Source organism: Oreochromis niloticus, linkage group LG16 (assembly GCF_001858045.2).
Source record: "Oreochromis niloticus isolate F11D_XX linkage group LG16, O_niloticus_UMD_NMBU, whole genome shotgun sequence".
Classification (NCBI taxonomy): domain Eukaryota; kingdom Metazoa; phylum Chordata; class Actinopteri; order Cichliformes; family Cichlidae; genus Oreochromis; species Oreochromis niloticus.
Window position 1 is genome coordinate 3,933,010 of NC_031987.2, and position 17,649 is coordinate 3,950,658.

Below are 17,649 nucleotides of genomic sequence, written 5' to 3' on the forward strand. Positions count from 1 at the left end.
ACACGGAAGGTTTGTGTGGCTGTAAAAGGCCTCGCAGGGAGCGACTGTGGCACAAAGACTTCACTCTCCAAGAACAAATGGATTTTATACTGCAGTTAATTTGATAGTTTTATTGACCCTAAAGGCTCTGGCTCATGTTTTACTTTAATTCAAATCCAGCGACCTTATAAGAAATCTGGAAAATATTTTCATGAGGAAAGACTGTTTTTATTATTGTTATTATTATTATTATTATTATTATTATTATTATTATTAAATTTTAACTTTAAGATGTAAACTAACTATAGATATTTGTCAAAATATTATTGCAAATATTCCAAGAAAAACGAGACAACTTTTTCTTTTTTATTAAATTAATTTTTGTTAAATTATGAGTCATCATCTCAGTAAAAATAGTGAATGTAATTTTCTGCCACGTAAAGAAACTGCACTTTTTTTCCTTTTAGGGGGCCACCGATGATAAAAAGGGAAAAGAAAATAAGAGCAGAGTAAGTCGGTCATCCCTGGCCTCTGACAGTAAATATGAGTCTTGTTTAAGTCTTCTATGATACACGAAACCGTGACTGGTCCCTCCCGCTTGCTGAACACCAAGGCGCACTAGCTCCCCCTCCGCACCTCAAAACCCCTCCCCTTCCACTCTTAAACCTATTTAGCATCTGACGCCGGGATACCGTTTCCAAAAATATTGTAAGGAAAAAACTTCCTGCGCGAGGAGAATTGTGCCAACCGCCACTTTGACCATAGTTCCTTCCAAAGTAAAAAGCGCAGAGACCCATCTCGAAATTATTCCCCTCAGCTTCAAGGATATCTATACAAGTTTTGTAACCACGGCTTCAAAGGTGGACAGCGTGTTTTCCTCTCTATCTCTGCATTTCTTCAAGAAAGAAATGGAAGAGGGCTCCAGTTCTCCGGTTTCCCCTGTGGATAGTCTGGTGACCAGCGAGGAGGAGCTGGACAGACAGCAGAAAAGGTTCGCGAGGAAGAGGAGGCACAGCAAAAAGTCCAGCGACGACAGCAGCGGGAGCAGCCCGGGTCCGGTGAAACGGGGGAAGAAGCCGAGTCCGAGCAGCACTCAGTCGTACGAGGAGCTGCAGAACCAGCGGGTCCTGGCCAACGTCCGGGAGAGGCAACGGACTCAGTCTCTGAACGAGGCCTTTGCGTCTTTGCGCAAAATTATCCCCACACTGCCATCGGACAAACTCAGCAAGATACAGACGCTGAAGCTGGCCTCCAGATACATCGACTTTCTCTGTCAGGTGCTGCAGAGCGACGAGATGGACAGCAAGATGTCCAGCTGCAGTTACGTAGCGCACGAAAGACTCAGTTATGCGTTCTCTGTGTGGAGGATGGAGGGCGCTTGGTCTATGTCAGCATCTCACTAGCACCCACAGACCGTCACTTCCAATGCCAAAGCGGTGGGTAGCACGAAGCCCGGAAAGAAAAAAAGTCGATGATGTCAGTGTTTACAGCGTGAAAAAGAAGTAATAACGATGAAGGACTCATTTATAAAGGCGCCGCTGTAGGCAGATATAACGCCTTATGGTAAAACGGTTATGAAGCGCATTATGGGAGTCATCCCCCAAATTCTGTTTATTTTCACTTTGAACTTTTTCTTTTTTAAAGAGTCGTTATCAGGTGGCGACTTGACCACGTGTCTGGAGGGAAACTGTAGCCAGATGTGTAGGTGACAGGCATCCAGTGCATCAAACGTGTCCCCATCCCTTTTTTTTTTATGTTCAAACTTTAAGCACGAGGCGCAGCATCTTTTAAACCCTGCCTGCCCGCCCGCAAACTCTCGGGGACAGTATAATCCATGATGAGTTTGATGTTCCGAGAATTGAGTGAAGCAGAGGGCTCGTTCGGGATGTGAAAAACGGGATCGTGTTTATTTGAAGGATTAGGCGGAGGAATGAATGCAAATAATAGTTGCGGAACGTGTTTACATGCCAGGCATTAAGAACGTGCCTCATCTGTTCCTCTCTTCTATTTGTTGCCAAAAAATTACGTTGTTGTTTTTTTGTTTGTTTTTTAACTTTTGTAGTCCCTCTTATAAGGACTCTAGTTTTTCTTTTTCTTAAAAAGGGCCAAGACGCAGCTGTAGTGCCACTACGGGTAATTTATATCCACAACAGAGCGCCTTCCTGTGTGGAGACCGCAGGAATGGGCAGCTCCTGCGGCTGGACGGGGAAGTTCAGGCCAGTGCAAGACAACAAAAACAGAGCCCGCATTAACACGCAGGCTCGTTACTTTCTTCAGACTTGCTTTGCTCCCTGATCTGGAGGATTGGTTACTCTACAGCTGACCTGCAGCTGGGACAGATTGCACTGTTTTTGGAGTTTCTACTTTTAATTTGAGCTTTTTTAATTTTAGCAAAAGGGGATTAAAGAGGGAGTAACAGTGACTCTATTAGTGATGTCAGTAATCAGGAATGCGTCTTTTTTTAGTCGCTGTAACCTTCATTTAAATATCTGACAGGGCTCAGGGCCCGATGTGGAGATCGAAGCCTGTCCGGTCCTGACTGCTCCTCGGAGCTCCTCTGATTCTGAAATCAGGCTCTTCACCGTGATTTGCTTTAAATTTGAAGGCGCATCCGCGACATGCAGGCTAGATTCAAAATATTCAGATGTGTGGCTTGACAGCGTTAAAAAGGCAGAAGTAAACCCGCGCTGGGGTTTCTCACGGGCTTCAGATTTATCCAAAATATAGTTGGAAGGAAATGTAACAACAAACATTTTTTAATTTAGCAGCAAAATGAATAATTCACACCGGGCTGTGGACACACTGCGGGGCCTTTCTAAACAAACTGCGACCTTGGTGAGCCGCGTGATTTATTTCAATAATAACTCGGGGCTTAACTTTGCTCCGAGGAATTGGATTTTATTGTTTCAGGCTTGTCCACTAACGCCGAATTTACTCAGGTGCTTTAAAACCGAAGCCCAGAATAAAAGCAGCTGTGGAAGTACATTCGCATTCAAAACCACGCTGCTTCCCTGCCTCCATATGGTTTTACTCAGCTCCGAGGCTAATAATTGATTCATTAATTAGTTCCCACGTGCTAATTGAGCCCTTAAATGCGTAAAATACACCAGATGTCCTCCCCCCGTAGAGCCAAAGCCGATAGATAGCCTGTCACTGTCCGCACACGTGATCTCTCCTGATCAATAACATCTCCCCCACATTTCTTTCTCCCTGCTTCTTTTGCAGACTGTTAACTTCTACAAAGTATGAAGACCACAGGGATTATTGAAGAACCCATGGACCTCAAAGGCATGGCGCAGAGACGTAATGCGAGCCACAACTACAAACTCTCTGGGAGTGAGTGTGGATGTCGACCCATCGCACTGCTTCTGACCGTCTGGAGCTGTTTGTGGAAGAGAGAGCGGGGGAAGCAGGAAAAGAGACAGCCCTGTGATGTGTGTAAGCCTAAAAGATGTTACAGCGAATAGCTCGGATTCACGGCCTGTATTCCACCAAAGCCATCCTTTAATCGTTTTTAGAAGTAAATATATTTTTGTTTTGTTTTGTTTTTTAAAGACTTTAAACCAAATTATAAATATATATAAAGAAATGCATATTGTAAATACTTGTGTAAGTACGCCTATAGCCTGTAAAGGGACCAATGCAATTTAGATTTTTTTTTTCGCTGCATGGATTTAGTTCATCGACTTTCTTTAGCAAGTCTCCATCCAAACTCCGTTCAGTGTACATTTTTTTGTTTTGTTTTGCTTATTTATTAAAACACGTATTTTTTGAACGAAATACGTTTCGTTTTTTTATTCGAGTTATACATTTTAGGCTAGAATATGTAGTTCTGCTGATTAAATTCCAATAAAAATACATCAAAGAAATAAATATATATATAAAAAAAAATATGGAGCCAATTTTTTAGATGGACGTAAAAGAATACGACTCCCATGTTAACCACATTTTTCCCTCTTTCTCCGCTGGGTGTGAGAACGTGCCCCTCCTCTTGTTATGGAAAGAAAACACCGACCCAAAAAAAAAACAAAACAAAAAAAAAAAACCAGACCATAAAATAATACAGCTTCATTAACAGTGCAGGAAACTCGAGCCAGTTTCAAACTGGGTCATATAAAATGTTTGTACGCTTAAATAACGAGTAATCATTTCAAATGGCGATGCCTTTGTGCTTCCTAACGAGCAGGGAGCCCCAAAAAACCGCAGATAAGGACAATAACTCTGCCTGTAGTATTAAAAAATCCTAAAGACCCCACCTAAATGACTGAAGAAATTCCTTTGAATCTCCGCTCAGTCTTAATACATCCAAACTGTTTACATGTCGTTTTCCCAGACGTGGTTAGATGCAATCTAAACACTAAAAGGACCTCATTGTTAACGTGGGGCTGTTAGTGTAAATGGATGGCTGACTCTTTGTGGCTATTTCAGCTGTATACAGTGCACTGTGGGTCTGCTGCTGGAATAACTGGGTAGCCTAATTTTATCAACCAGTAAAACAAACGCCTGCCCCCTGGTTTTAAATACAGCACTTCCAAATTACCTTTTCCCGCACTGAACCGCCGGTTTCACAGGTGAAAAGCTGTATAAAGAATCAGCGACCTTCACTGAGCTGGTTCTCTTATAAAATACTAGTGTTACTAAATATTTTAACCCCCTAGGATTGATGCTGAGTCTGATTTTTCTTATGGTCTTTGAACGCGGCCTCAATTAGGAACCACCTGCAGCCACCGTGGCTTTATCCTCCTGTAGGTTTGTGAATATGGTAATGCGGCACTCTGCCGTCAAACACTTTTATTAAAAATAAAAGTGACGAGCATGTGGCAGTGTGCAGAGTCTGTGCAGCAGGGATCCTCTTTTATTTTTCAAAATCAAGAGCTTTCCATCACTTAGAAACCGAGAATGACCTATATTTATTTCAACCTTTTAAAATAGATTGATTTATCTGATAAAGACCACGTGACCAATCCCAGTCTTACTGCTGGAGGAATGGCACGACCCTCCCTGTATGAAGGGTAAGGATCAGGCCCTCGTAAATGTGGTGAATTTACACATGCTATACCTGAGCTGCATGGCAGCCAAAACACACTCACTGGATTTTCTGTATAATATCAAGCAAATATTCCTGTGAGCTCTAACTAATTAACCTGTAAGAGTTTAAGCAATAATAGCCAGAATCCTTTTCTAAATCTTTCACAACGCTTCAAAAAAATATGAACAGACGCCACAGTGTGCAGTCACTTTTGGCATGGTGGTCTTGGACGTTGTTGTGCAGCCCTTCCTACCAAGGCCGGCTTATCCATAGGAGCCCGTTTGATACCTGCTCATTATCCCGGGCCCTCACAGCTGAGCAGCACAGAATCACCCGGGGCCACCGCTCCAGTGGTGCGAGAGATCCAGATGTTTCCCGTAAAATCAGACGGAAAAAGCTACAAAACTTTAATTTGCACTAAAAAATGGAATAAAGTAAAGGTTTACACTCTGTGTGCCTCAAACGGTATTCTGTGTTCGTCTGGTTCAGTGAAGAAAAAAGAAATTCAAAGGTTAACCTTATACCACTTTGAAGGGTGATGTTGGCTCGACTGCGTATGTGTGTGTGTGTTTGTTTGTATGTGTTTGCTGGCAAGGCTGGAAGTCAGCTGTGTAGGCTGCCACCGAGGGAATACACAAAGCATTAGTCAGGCTTCAAATATGCCTCAAAGGTTTGAGCCATATCTGATTTTTCTCTTTGGTTCCCCTGTTGTGAAGGTTTACTTTATCAAGTTAAGACTGATGAAACGGGTGATTAAAAAGGTATTCTTGCTAAGAAATTAGACTAGTTTGAGCAAGACAGCTCTTTATTAGTCAGTATTTCATGCATACGCTGGCCTCACTACAGGAGAAAAATGCTTCATGCAAACACAACTAAAGCTGCAAACAAGCCACATAAAGATCCTCCATCTGTCATAAAACAAATAAAAATGAAACTGCAGGCGTTTCTTTGTGTGTTTAAATGAACCAGTGCTGACATTATGGACATCTTCACTAACAAAGCAATAAACTGCTGTGTATACAAATGAACAGAAGTTGAAATGCAAGGAGAGAGTGTGTGATAGTTCTGAGAATTCAGAGAAACCTGGCAGAGACTGAGCTGTCGAGGCTGCCCTGAAAAAAACAGAAGATTCTGGCATTTTTCTTAAGCTCGTCTCCACCTTTCCTTCATTCCATCTTTTATTCCGGCGCCCTGAGATCCTACACAGAAGCATGTGCCTGCATTACTGTCATATCTCAGGCTCATATTCTTAAATATGAGGATTTTATTTCTTCAAAGAAGGTGGAAACTCAATATTTTAGATTTTTCTTAAGCAGCTTTATGCCTCTTACAGTCACCACACTTTGTCACTCACAGTCAGCTCCTTCCACTTCATCATGCATCTGCTGATTGCTGATTATGCTGATTACACTAACAGAAAGGGTTTGGTACATGGGATAGTTTGTAATGACTGACCTCTGATGGTTGAATTCCACCACCAAACCCTTTTTTTCCTCAGTCTGCTTTGATCCTGACCTACAGCCTCAAACCTAACAGCCTTTACACGACACTGCTGAGGTACATCCTCCATTAATCCTCCATTAAAGGGCGTGGCACTCTAAAGCACTCCTAAGTATCCTCATAACCCTGATCTTGTGTGTCTGTCATCGGCCCTATAAAAAGAAAAAGTCACTGCATGCACACAGTTCAGGTCTCATACCTACTCTCTCTGTCATCTCTGTGCTTATCAAACGGTTTCCTGCATTTTCCAGCTCTGCATTGTAGTGTGCACATCATCATCATCCTCTCATCCCCACACTGCTGCCCTTCACTGCGTGTCTCTTTGGGGTTTTCGTGTGGAACTGGACTGATTGTAGAGCTGTAAAAGCAGTCCTGCATTTACAGCCAACAGTCTGACAGTCCCATCCGTGTGTGTGTGTGTCTGATATTTTCTTTTCCCATTTTGTGTGACAAACACATCTGCAGTGCAGTTCTGAAAACACCTTTCACTTCTGATTTGTGATGTACTAAAAAAAACGATCTGATGCTGCTGCCACGTGAAAAAAAAGACAACGTCTGATCTGTCATGTTGTTTTCGCATCTCTCTGTAAGAGATTACTGTTGTTATAAAAACAGTGAAGGCAATCACACTGAGTTCTGGAAAGCAGAGAGACCAAATTCCAAATTAATGTGGAGGCAGATGCTTTTGTTGAAATCCTCTCTGGGGTATGAAGTGTTATTTAGGAGTCTTTTATGACAGACTGTCAAAACAAAAGCTTTTTTTTTTTTTTTGGAGCATCAATTGATATCAGGTCTGGTTTGCATTAAGAAATAAATGTGATCAATTAAGCAATAGATAAAGCATAATTGCAGAGCACAAATATGCATGCAGCTGTGGCCTGGACCTGCATTATGTGTGTTTATTATACATCACCTCTGGTGTTCTCTAAAGTCCATCTGACCTCACCTTATATGCATGCACACACATATAGTGCATATATAAACTGCATCCATTTCTGACTAACACCACCAACATCTGTTATTGTGCATTTAAATATCTATTATCCCTTCATAAGATTGAAAAAAAAAAAAAAGATTTGTGTGACCAAGTTAGAAAATATCTAACTTTAGCGTCAGTGATGTCAGCCAAACAATAATTGCAGCCTTGCTATCAGGTTCAGGCGAAGGACGGCTGGAAGAAAGAAACATTTCTTTAAGGTTTCACTGTTTGTTTCACTCACAAACAAATGCACACAAAAACCACATTATCTATAATAACAGTTGATCAATATTTCTAACTCATCTCACAGTGAGTTAGGCCAGACACCAACAAATCAGTGCTTTTGCTGCTAAACCACAGTTTACAAATATGAATATGAATAATTTGCCTTCACCGTGGCTGTGAGCCAGTAACGAGGCTGATAGCTGCTCACAGACAAAGCAGTAAAATTTGATTTGTCTGCAGGCCGGGGAGGAGACGAGGGTCTGTGTTTGTAGGGTGATGCCCCCCCCCGCATCATTAGCACTAGTGATGACTGCAGGGTCAGCAGGAGTCACCAGGTCACGCCACTTCAGGAGCCAAACTTCTCGTTTATTTTTCACTACATTCAAGAGAAATGAAAACTAAACAGGTAATATATTCATACAGTGCATACTCTGAAATATAATTTAAGGCAAAAATAAAATATTTACTCACTGCTTCGAAAACCCAAAAGGAATTTGTTGGTATTTATTTCCACTCTGCACAGGCACCACTATAAATACTCCATCAGGAGGACATAGCGGTTAAATCCACATCACAGTTCAAGCCGTCTGAAGACCTGGAGACAGCGCTGGTGGCTTGAAACAAGCAACATTCGGATACTGTTAGATGTCAATTTCATGATTACAATTACTGCGGAGTTAAAAACAATAGACAATAATGTTATTAGTAGCATATCTAGAGAACATTTGTAAATAGTAATAACATTAATAATAAGTGCATCAATTTTCTCAGTCAGTTCAATTCAATTTTATTTATATAGGATCAAGTCACAACTGTCACTGCAAGGTGCTTTACTATATACTGTAAGATAAAGACCCCACAATTATACAGAGAAGAGAAACACAAAAAAACACCTATGGGCAAGCATCTGGCAACAGTGGGAAGGAAAAACGTCCTTTTAACAGGAAGAAACCTCCAGCAGAACCAGGTTCAGGGAGGGGCGGGGCCATCTGCTGGTTGGGAGGGAGGGAGACGGGACAAAGACCGGCTGTGGAAGAGACCCAGAGATTGATAATAACTAATGATTAGATGCAGAGAGGTGCATAAACTCACAGTGAGTGAAGAAGCAACAACCAGGGCATCATGGGAACCCCCCAGCACCAATGACCTAATTCAGTGTAACTAAGGGAGGATTCAGGGTGACCTGGTCCAGCCCTAACTATACGCTTTATGAAAAAGGAAAGTTTTAAACCTAATCTTGAAAGTAGAGGGGGTGTCTTCCAAATCCAAACTGGAAGCTGGTTCCACAGAAGAGGGGCCTGAAAGCTGAAGGCTCTGCCTCCAGTTCTCTAGGAACAACAAGTAAGCCCGCAGTCTGAGCGCAAAATACTGTTTTGGGGGTGATACTGCACTAAGATGGGATCTAACAATTAAAGACCCTGTATATGAGGAGAAGGATTTTAAATTGTCCTTCGCCTCCTCCAGAACCACATTGTGCTCAGCCACACCTCAACAACATCTCAGGAACAGCTGAATAACAAACCACAGTGCCCGAGGCATTGATTTGGCCCTCAAAATCCCCAAATACCAAACTAATCAAGCATCTGTGGGATGTGGAAGAACAGCCTGATCCACGGAGTCCCCATCAGACAATCCACAGGACCCAAAGGATCCACTGCTAATGTCCCTGTTATAGACGACCGCAGGACGTCCACAGCGGTCCCGTGGAAATTCCCAGATGGGTTTATGGTTGTTCTGTTGGCAAGAGGCAGACCTACACAACATTAAGCATGTGGTTTTAATGTGGCAGATGACTGGATGTACAGTATGTGCTGCTGTCCGTCACTGAACTTTGTACTGCGCTTTAGTCCTGACACCCAAGCTGAGAGTGATCTACTGTTGTTCTGTTTGCACAACCTTCCAGCCGTGTGTGTGTGTCTGTGTGTCTTTCCCTTTTTGATGTCAGCGCACACCGAACAGTAGACTAAACACATACAGTAGCAAGATAAGCAAATGCCGCACAGCTTTTCAAATACACTATGGATCAGAAGTGTCAGCCGGACAGACGGAACATCCGATGGAAAGAACAGCAAACGGCCACAGGCTCCTCACGTTCATTTTCATTGTTTCCAAAGTCATGCTTGGAATAGAACAAGTCGAGAGAAACTGCTGGATTTGTTCTAACTTTGTGTCTAACATTTCGTCGACCTTTCCTTCTTCAAGACTTCACAGACTTTACTCGACCGGGCCCCTTCTGTGATCCCAACGTACATGTTTGTTAGGACCTGTTAAATATAGCTGATGTTTGTGTGCTGAAGATCCAAATTTAATTCTAATGACTCTCTTCTATAATTAGTTTTATTTGTCATCCAAGCAACTGGCCAAAGCCTCATCGCCCATTTGGAGTCACTCAAACCTGCAATTAAAAAGTGCGGCGATGAGCACAGCTGGGAGGATGAGGCCTTTTTTTACGCATACGGGCGGCTGGGTAATGACAGAGCTGACTGATAACGGCCGACGCTGGAGGAAGATGAGCAAGGCAAGAAAGCTGCGGCAGACCAGAATGTCACTGCAGGGAAATGAGAGGGAAACAAAATAAGGGGTGGGGGGGTTCTGACTTTTCAGTTCTTTGTTGTGGAAGAGGAAACCATCTTGTGGGTTGAGCTTCAGGAGGGGGGAAAGTTCAACTAGCAGGGCTTCACCCCTTCTCCGACCTGACCTGACTTGGAGGGCACGGGGGTTGCGTGTCACTGCATAGCGGGAATACGGTGAACTTAAGGTGAGACGGGCAGTCTGTGTGTGTCACGGGCACGTCATTAGAGCATCTCAAGGCACAGAGGAACCATAAAAGAGCACATTCCCAGCTTTACTGTCATCGTTTTTAGTAGTAGCGCTTTCAGAGCTTTTTTCAGCATCTCTAAGATGGTAAATATTGTCCCTCACGCCTCAACTGAATGTTATTTTCTCAAGAAACCAGGTTGTCTTCACTGAATGGTGCTTCAAACCTGACAAGTCTACAAATCCTGCCGCAGTGGTGTTATTTACACTGTTACTCACTGAATTCAGACTCTGACTGAAAGCACTGGGATGTATATTTATTTGAGGGGAGGAAAGTCGGGATTGGCTTTGTTTGTTTTTGGACTGTTGTCTTAGCGTTAGTTCCACCACCATCAGGGATTCAACGCTGGCTAAGACCTTTGACCTCTCCAAATGGGTGGTTAATCCTGGTCAAAGCTACTGTGGGGCCCTTGTTGCCGTTCTTGCCAATGATGCCCACCTCAGGACGTAAAGGCCCACTACCCCAGTTTTACACTGAAGGCTGTTTGCAGGAACTGGGGAGCGCAACTCTGAATGTTAACATTTATAAAAACTTGTGTGCCTGCAGAGGGAGCTGTGTGCAGTGTGATAGCTTCTTTAGCTTCAGATTAGCTTTAATTTAGTGTGTCATCTTTCCCAGTGCACCTTTTACTCTCATCATTGTAGTTTGTATTATTTACTGTTGTCATTTATATTTTTATTAATTTACATTTTTTTGTTCCTAAATCATTTGCTTTTTTTGATGACTTTGTTTGTGCAGCACTTTGGTCATCGTCTGTAGTATAAATAAAGTGACTCGGTTTGATGGGCTGTCGGTTGGATTAAAGATTACAAGCTTGAAAGAAAAAACTAATCTGGGGATTTTCAGAACTTTAGCTTCTGTTAGAGCAGAATATCTGACCAAACAGTCTGCGGTCAATATGCATCGCAGGAGATTTGGCCAAAAGCATGTTAGTTTAACTGGTCAATCTACTGGGATACGCTCCAGGACTGGATAACCAGTTAAGAAAATGGATGCATGGATGGACCATCATCATAAATATTAGCATGAGGTCCAGTTGACTACGACTGGAATTACTGGAGGCGAAGCTTGGCAGATTCAACCATCAGCTACACCCTGCTGTGTTGGCACGCCTCTCAGTCAAACCATCCACTCTAATTTTGACCTTGAACAGTATCCAGATGGATGAGTTTTTTGCACTAGCCTTGGACCTGTGAGCTTTTTAATGCTGTAAAGTTTGATATTTACATTTTAACTACGGTATTGACTCACTTGGAAGTCTGGAATGTCTGCAAGGCCAGATCAACCTCATCAGAATATTCTCAGAAACACAAGCCTCTCTCAGGCTCTATCGTTTTTGGAAATTTTACCAAGCGTGGCATTCATATCCAATCATATCATTACCCACCACAAGAAACTGCTGCAAAGTAGCGATGGAAGCAGATACGGATATGCTGTTGCACTCGAACTTTTAAGTGCAATCCCTATAAATCTCTGTAGTATTTCTTTTATCGCGTGTGAGGACACATCCTGAACGTCTGCCTTCATGCTTTATCTTCGAAATTACAGCAAACAGCAAAAGCACAAAAACACATCAATTTTTTTTTTCAAAACAATACTTTATAATGTACATGTCAAAGACAACATGTTAGAGCAAAGGTTCCCGAGAAAAATGTACTATTTTTGTAACAATGGTGGAACAAGTCAAAAACATAACTGATAAAAAAAAAAGAATATGCATTTTATACATATGTAAACCTAGAACTGTTTGTTTCTGAACCACAGTGGTCATAGAGATAACTGGCTTATTTACTGGAATGGACAACTGTAACAATGACCAGGCGTCTGGATGGAGCCCTTTGATGAGTTCAGACGTGACAGAAAACACAAATATCTTCTGAAAATCCTCCAAAGTCACATCTCGCCTGGTTTGGAAAAAACAAACAAAAAAAAGACAGTCCATTCTGGTCTTAGAGTTTACAAAGCATCCCACTAAACAATTTATTTTCTACATAAATACAATAAAATCTATTGTCTGTGCTTGATACTATTTCTTTTTGTAACTTATTCAACTTAAGTCTGCCAGGTTTGATGATTCGTTCGCTACAAGTGAAAGCACAACATGGAAAGCACCCAAAGTCCTCCATACTAGAAACAAAAAGAGAAGCAAAGAGATAAAAAATAGTTTGGATACAGTGAAAATCCTTCAGTGCTTGATCCCGTGTGCTGGTGTGTGGCAGGGGACAGACAGACAGACAGGTAATGCATGCAGACAGACGGATCATGCAGGGAGAAAAGAGGAGGAGCGGAGTGGGGTCAGACCGGGGCATCTACATAAACAAGACAGCTCTCAGACCTGTGAGGGTTAAAAAAGAAAAAAGATTTACCTTATAATAAATGGAAATTACACCAAAATGGAATGCTGCTTTTTTTTTCTTTTTGGTTACTGGACATTGTTTTAAGACTAACAGTGAAGACAGATGGCCAGAGTAGCCAGACAGTGCTAGTTTTGGCAGCGTTTGAGAAACGAAAGCATTAAACAGAAGAAAAGCCATGACTGGCACTGTTGTGCAAAGGTTCTGGGAATGTTCTGGGCTGGGTTACTGAAAGGCATCTCTTCAAGTGTGTTAAAATGAGCCGAGATGTCAGCATATCCCAGCTGAGGTCATATTCAGGATAGCCCGATTATATGCATTTTCATATCCCGACTATGAAAGTACGCAAGTATCGCACACACAAAGAAGCTGGCCAACATCTACAAAGGAGGAGAAAACAATGTGCCTGTGTGTCTAATAAAAAGGGAATGTACAGAAAAAGCTAAATATTATAACAAAAGATGCCCTGCTGCAACCAGACCAGAGGTTTTGTTTTGGCAGAATTAACTTTATGCACAATTTAATGCAAACTTGTATTGGTATAGACATTATCTTTAGAAATTTACTAAAAAAAGATGATGGTGAAAACAATCTACCATATCCATATCTCAACTACAAAAGTTATGGAAAAGGATTCGAGACTTAAAGACATTAGTGGTGCATTAGTAAGGAGAGGGAAGATCTTTCTGAAAGATACATTCAGTTAAAATAAGCAAATTTATTTCTTGTACGTCTGATTGAAATGTCCCCCCAAAAAAGAAAATCAAACGTGTTTTTTCCTGTTTTTTTTAAGGCATAGATACCTTGGTCCTGCTGCAGACAAAGCCAGGACACGTTGGCTACTACTGTGATCAAACAACTGTGATTTTTAGATACAGAAACATAACTTGCATACCAAAGCTGATGAGAATTCAGCTGTGAACTTGAAAAATGTTAATTTAAATTAAAACTAAGCATACTTGGCCTGATAAGAAAATAAATGTTGATCATACAAAACCATTTGCGAGGCCTGTCGTGGTGATTTAACACAGGGAGAAAGCAATGGCCGTGTTCCAATTCTAATCCGCCCTCGCTATTCTTCCTATTCTTTCAAATACGTCAGATGATAATCTTTAACAAAGAGGAACAAAAAAGACTTTGGCATTTTTTTGGATGTTGAAAAATTCATATCTTTAACTGTAGTCTCAAATTTCTTGAAATACTGAAACTTAACAGATGCCAGGCAAGATATGTGTGCAAGAACATCTGCACTGAGAAAGAAAAGGTATGGAATCTGACAAATATGTGCATTAAAATGCAAGGCTGAGCAGAGGGTGACTGCACACCTACTGTAACAGTGTTATGGTACCAATGGGATAAATAATGAACAAAAACAAAACAGACCCCCCCCCCAAAAAAGAAGTCATTACTGCTGAGAGACAAAAAACAGCCAGAAAAATGCTGCTCAACACATAATCAACAGCAAAAGGTGCCTTCAGTAACACCCTAAAAAGGGCCAACTGTAACTAAGACCCACGGAAAGTATTGTTTTTCAATACCAACTTCAAAAACAACATCGTAGCATTTTGTAATGTATAGATATATAATATACTCATTTCTTTTTATATATAAATCTACTATGAACAGACAGTAAATACACAATTGTCCATCATTATACAAAGTAGAAACATTTGAATCCCAACGCTCCCGCAAAAACCCTGAACCCAGAAAACGTACTCGTGTAACGTCCACTAAAAACAGAGTCTGAACCCTCACCTGCTGTGAAGTATGTCAGCTTTACAACATATCAGAGAAACAGAGAGTGGACAACACGCACAAAACAACAGGAAAATTGTACAAAAATAAGTCACTAGAGCTCAAAAGCAGAAAAAAGCGAATGAGAGGAAAACAAACCAAAAAAATAGTTAATGTGTGTGGCAGGAATACTCAGGAGATCAGTGTCCTATGTACAGTAAATAACAGTAAATACCACAGCACTCCGTTTCCTGTTCACTTAAAAACGACATTAAAGACACGATTAGTTTTTAGGTCAAATAAAGGCGGCAGAAGGTAGTTGCCCAGAGGGCCAAACACAAGCTGGAAGGAAGTTAGCATGCTGATCAGAGGGGCCGCTATAGTCTTAATCTGGGACTGTTTAATTATTAAATTAAACAAACTACTACAACCTAGGCTGGTGGTTGTCTGTGTGGTGCAGAGCGACTGGGAGCTATATTGTGGGCTTGACTTCAAAAAAATCAGAGCAGGAAACTTTTACATCTTGTCTTCTTAAATATTATAACATATAAAAATGCTGATTCAAAAAGATTTGATACTCAGATTAGTAACGAGACCCGACCTAACAAAACGATTCAGAATCCAGGAGGACAGGCTGAGCTACATGTGCTATTTAAAGCTCAAATATGTGCATTTGAGCCACGGGCTGTCAAAAAGAGGACTGCGTTTTATAATGCAGAACACCTAAAAATGTGTGCATACTATTAAAAAAATATATAAAGAAGAGTTTGTGCTTTATTGTATACGAAGAGGCAGACCCATTCACACCTGCCTCGTATCACCTGACATTTGCAACGCAGATGTTCTTGATAAGGATCGAAAGATGTTAAGCCAGCTGTGAAAGCTCCAGAACACCCCTCTGGAAAATCCCAGGTGGTATGGTCCTTGTCTTAAAGAGAGGGCTGGTTCAACAAATTAGCCCATGTGAGATTAGTTTATTTCCATTCGGCAAATGTCTGAAAAAGTGAGACAAATTCTAACGTAAATACTGACACTGCTCAGTCGTTGTTATATGTGTGGGGCAGTAAGTGGTTATACTCTACAGAGACAATAATCTGTCATGCTTTGGCTTCATTTTTATGTAACTACTACATACGATATAAAGAGGATTCTATCTTTCAGAAGTCCCAATGCTCCAGTAAAGTGCATGCTACGTACATCTTTCTCTGACAAAGAAGAATTGGTGCCTATGTGATTAAATGATACAACTCTTAATTTCCTTTTTAAAGGAGCCACCTCCAACTTGTGGCTGGGAACTACCTTCCAAGTGGACACTGAAAATGAGGGGAAAAGGTGGGGGCAGAGACAGTAGGCTGGTTGCAGGGAATTATAGGTAAACATGCCAAAGTCCTTCAGTCTATGTGCCAACAACATGCAGGCAGTGGATGTCTTGCCAGGATAGAAATGTGTGAGGGCTTGGGGAGAAGAGGCCTCAGTCCCAAAACTATTTTTAAGGCAAAACTCTTCCAGTGGAGTTCAATAAAAATTCCACCAAGTTTAGACGGGGTGGAGGGGGGGAAGGCACAAATGTCTTTTACTCTAACAGGTTTGTGACCTTTCTCATCTGTAACCTTCAACAATATGGAAAACTGTCGTTTTTTCCCTCTCATTTAGATAACTTGAAAGAGCAAGAACCCATCTTTAGTCCAGAGTAACAATCACAATAGCTATGGTGGTCTTCAGGAAAGCGAAGAGATGAAGATAAAGCAGGGACAGAGCAGAATTACATGAAGAGTAGATGACTGTAGGTCCTCTGTATGGTTCTCACTGGCAATCAAAAGTATGTCTGTCTAGTGTTTTAAAAGCACTGGCACTGGAGGTTGTCATTACGGGATAGCTGAAACAATCGTATATCCAAAAGTCTTTAAGTGCAATGCAATGCAACGCATTTATGCTGATTGCTCAGTGCACTGCTGATCAGCAAAAGGGTCGCTCATCTTCGGTGGTCCATTTTTGTCACGATAAAATGCCACCGATGAGTCTGAGAGATCGAAAAGGTCGTGATGTTTCTTTACATAGGAGCTTCCTCTTCCATTGGTTCCTCTTCAGCCCTGTTAAAAAAAAAAGATAACACTATGAACAAAGGAGAAGTAACAGAAAACTGTTTTAACTAATTAACAACAAATACAACATATAATGTTACAGCAGGAAAAAACTGCATTGAAGGAGTCCTGTAATAGAGAGCTTTCACAGGATTCAGTAGCGTGTTGAAGCAACAACTACAAGTAATCATTTTCTGTTGGACTTTATCGTTCTCTCACATTGTGAAGGAATTTTGTCTCACTCTTCTTTACAGCTTTGCTTCAGTTTTTTAGATTTGCAGTCATTCATTGATCCATTTATCTCTCACAGCAGCATTTCGATCACTTTGGACTTTGACTGGGCCATTGCAGCACTTTGATTCTTTTCTTTTTCAGCAATCCCGTTGTGCTTGGTCCTGACCCAGTCAGGGCAAAGGTTTTACTGTCAGTCGGATAGCCAAACATTTAATTCTAACTACAAGATTCCCAAGTCCTCTGACTGAAAAACAAGCTCCCCCACCGTGCTGACACTTGGTGTGAGGTGTTTGTGCTGATGTGCCGTGTTTGGTTTTCATTAAACAAGGTGCTGTGCATTATGGGCAAATACCTTCTGTTGCAGCAGTCTTGCAGCTTTGTCCTGAAGCAACTTTGTAAACCTAACTTTACAGCAAAGAGGCTTTTTCTTGTCAACCCCTCTAAACAAGCAATGCTTCTTCGGGGGTAACTCTGGGTCTGGTATTGTGGTATCGTGATGACCTGCTTTACCTCCTGAGCCACAGCCAAATGTACATCAGTGACTGTAAATGACGACAATCAACTTACCTCTTTCCAACATGCTTGTTTGCGACAGACAATGAGGCCATGGCAGAAACAGTTTCAGCTTCCTCTGCTTCACGCTTGAGGGCCTCACTCAAAGAATAACCCAGCGAGGAGGCAGAACGTTGCAGTGAGCACCAGTATTTACCTGATAA

The 17,649-nt window shown here is 41.6% G+C and overlaps 2 protein-coding genes across 5 annotated transcripts in view; one reads left to right on the forward strand and one right to left on the reverse strand.

The window, feature by feature from the left end:
- Nucleotides 1-654: 654 nt before the first annotated feature.
- twist2 lies at nucleotides 655-3,759 on the forward strand. Its single transcript, XM_005450442.4, has 2 exons — nucleotides 655-1,415; nucleotides 3,205-3,759. Exon 1 carries the CDS (start codon nucleotides 888-890, stop codon nucleotides 1,380-1,382), a length of 495 nt encoding a protein of 164 aa, XP_005450499.1. The 5' UTR covers nucleotides 655-887; the 3' UTR covers nucleotides 1,383-1,415; nucleotides 3,205-3,759.
- An 8,490-nt stretch (nucleotides 3,760-12,249) lies between these two features.
- hdac4 (histone deacetylase 4) overlaps nucleotides 12,250-17,649 on the reverse strand; it is a 120,074-nt gene continuing 114,674 nt past the window's right edge. For all 4 annotated transcript variants that reach the window (XM_013270239.3, XM_005450443.4, XM_019353109.2 and 1 more), the window contains 2 exons: nucleotides 17,501-17,642; nucleotides 12,250-16,708 (listed from right to left, as the gene is read on the reverse strand). In XM_013270239.3, the coding sequence (XP_013125693.1) occupies nucleotides 16,669-16,708; nucleotides 17,501-17,642 (182 nt within the window). In that variant the 3' untranslated portion in view covers nucleotides 12,250-16,668. The remainder of the gene's footprint in view (nucleotides 16,709-17,500; nucleotides 17,643-17,649) is intronic.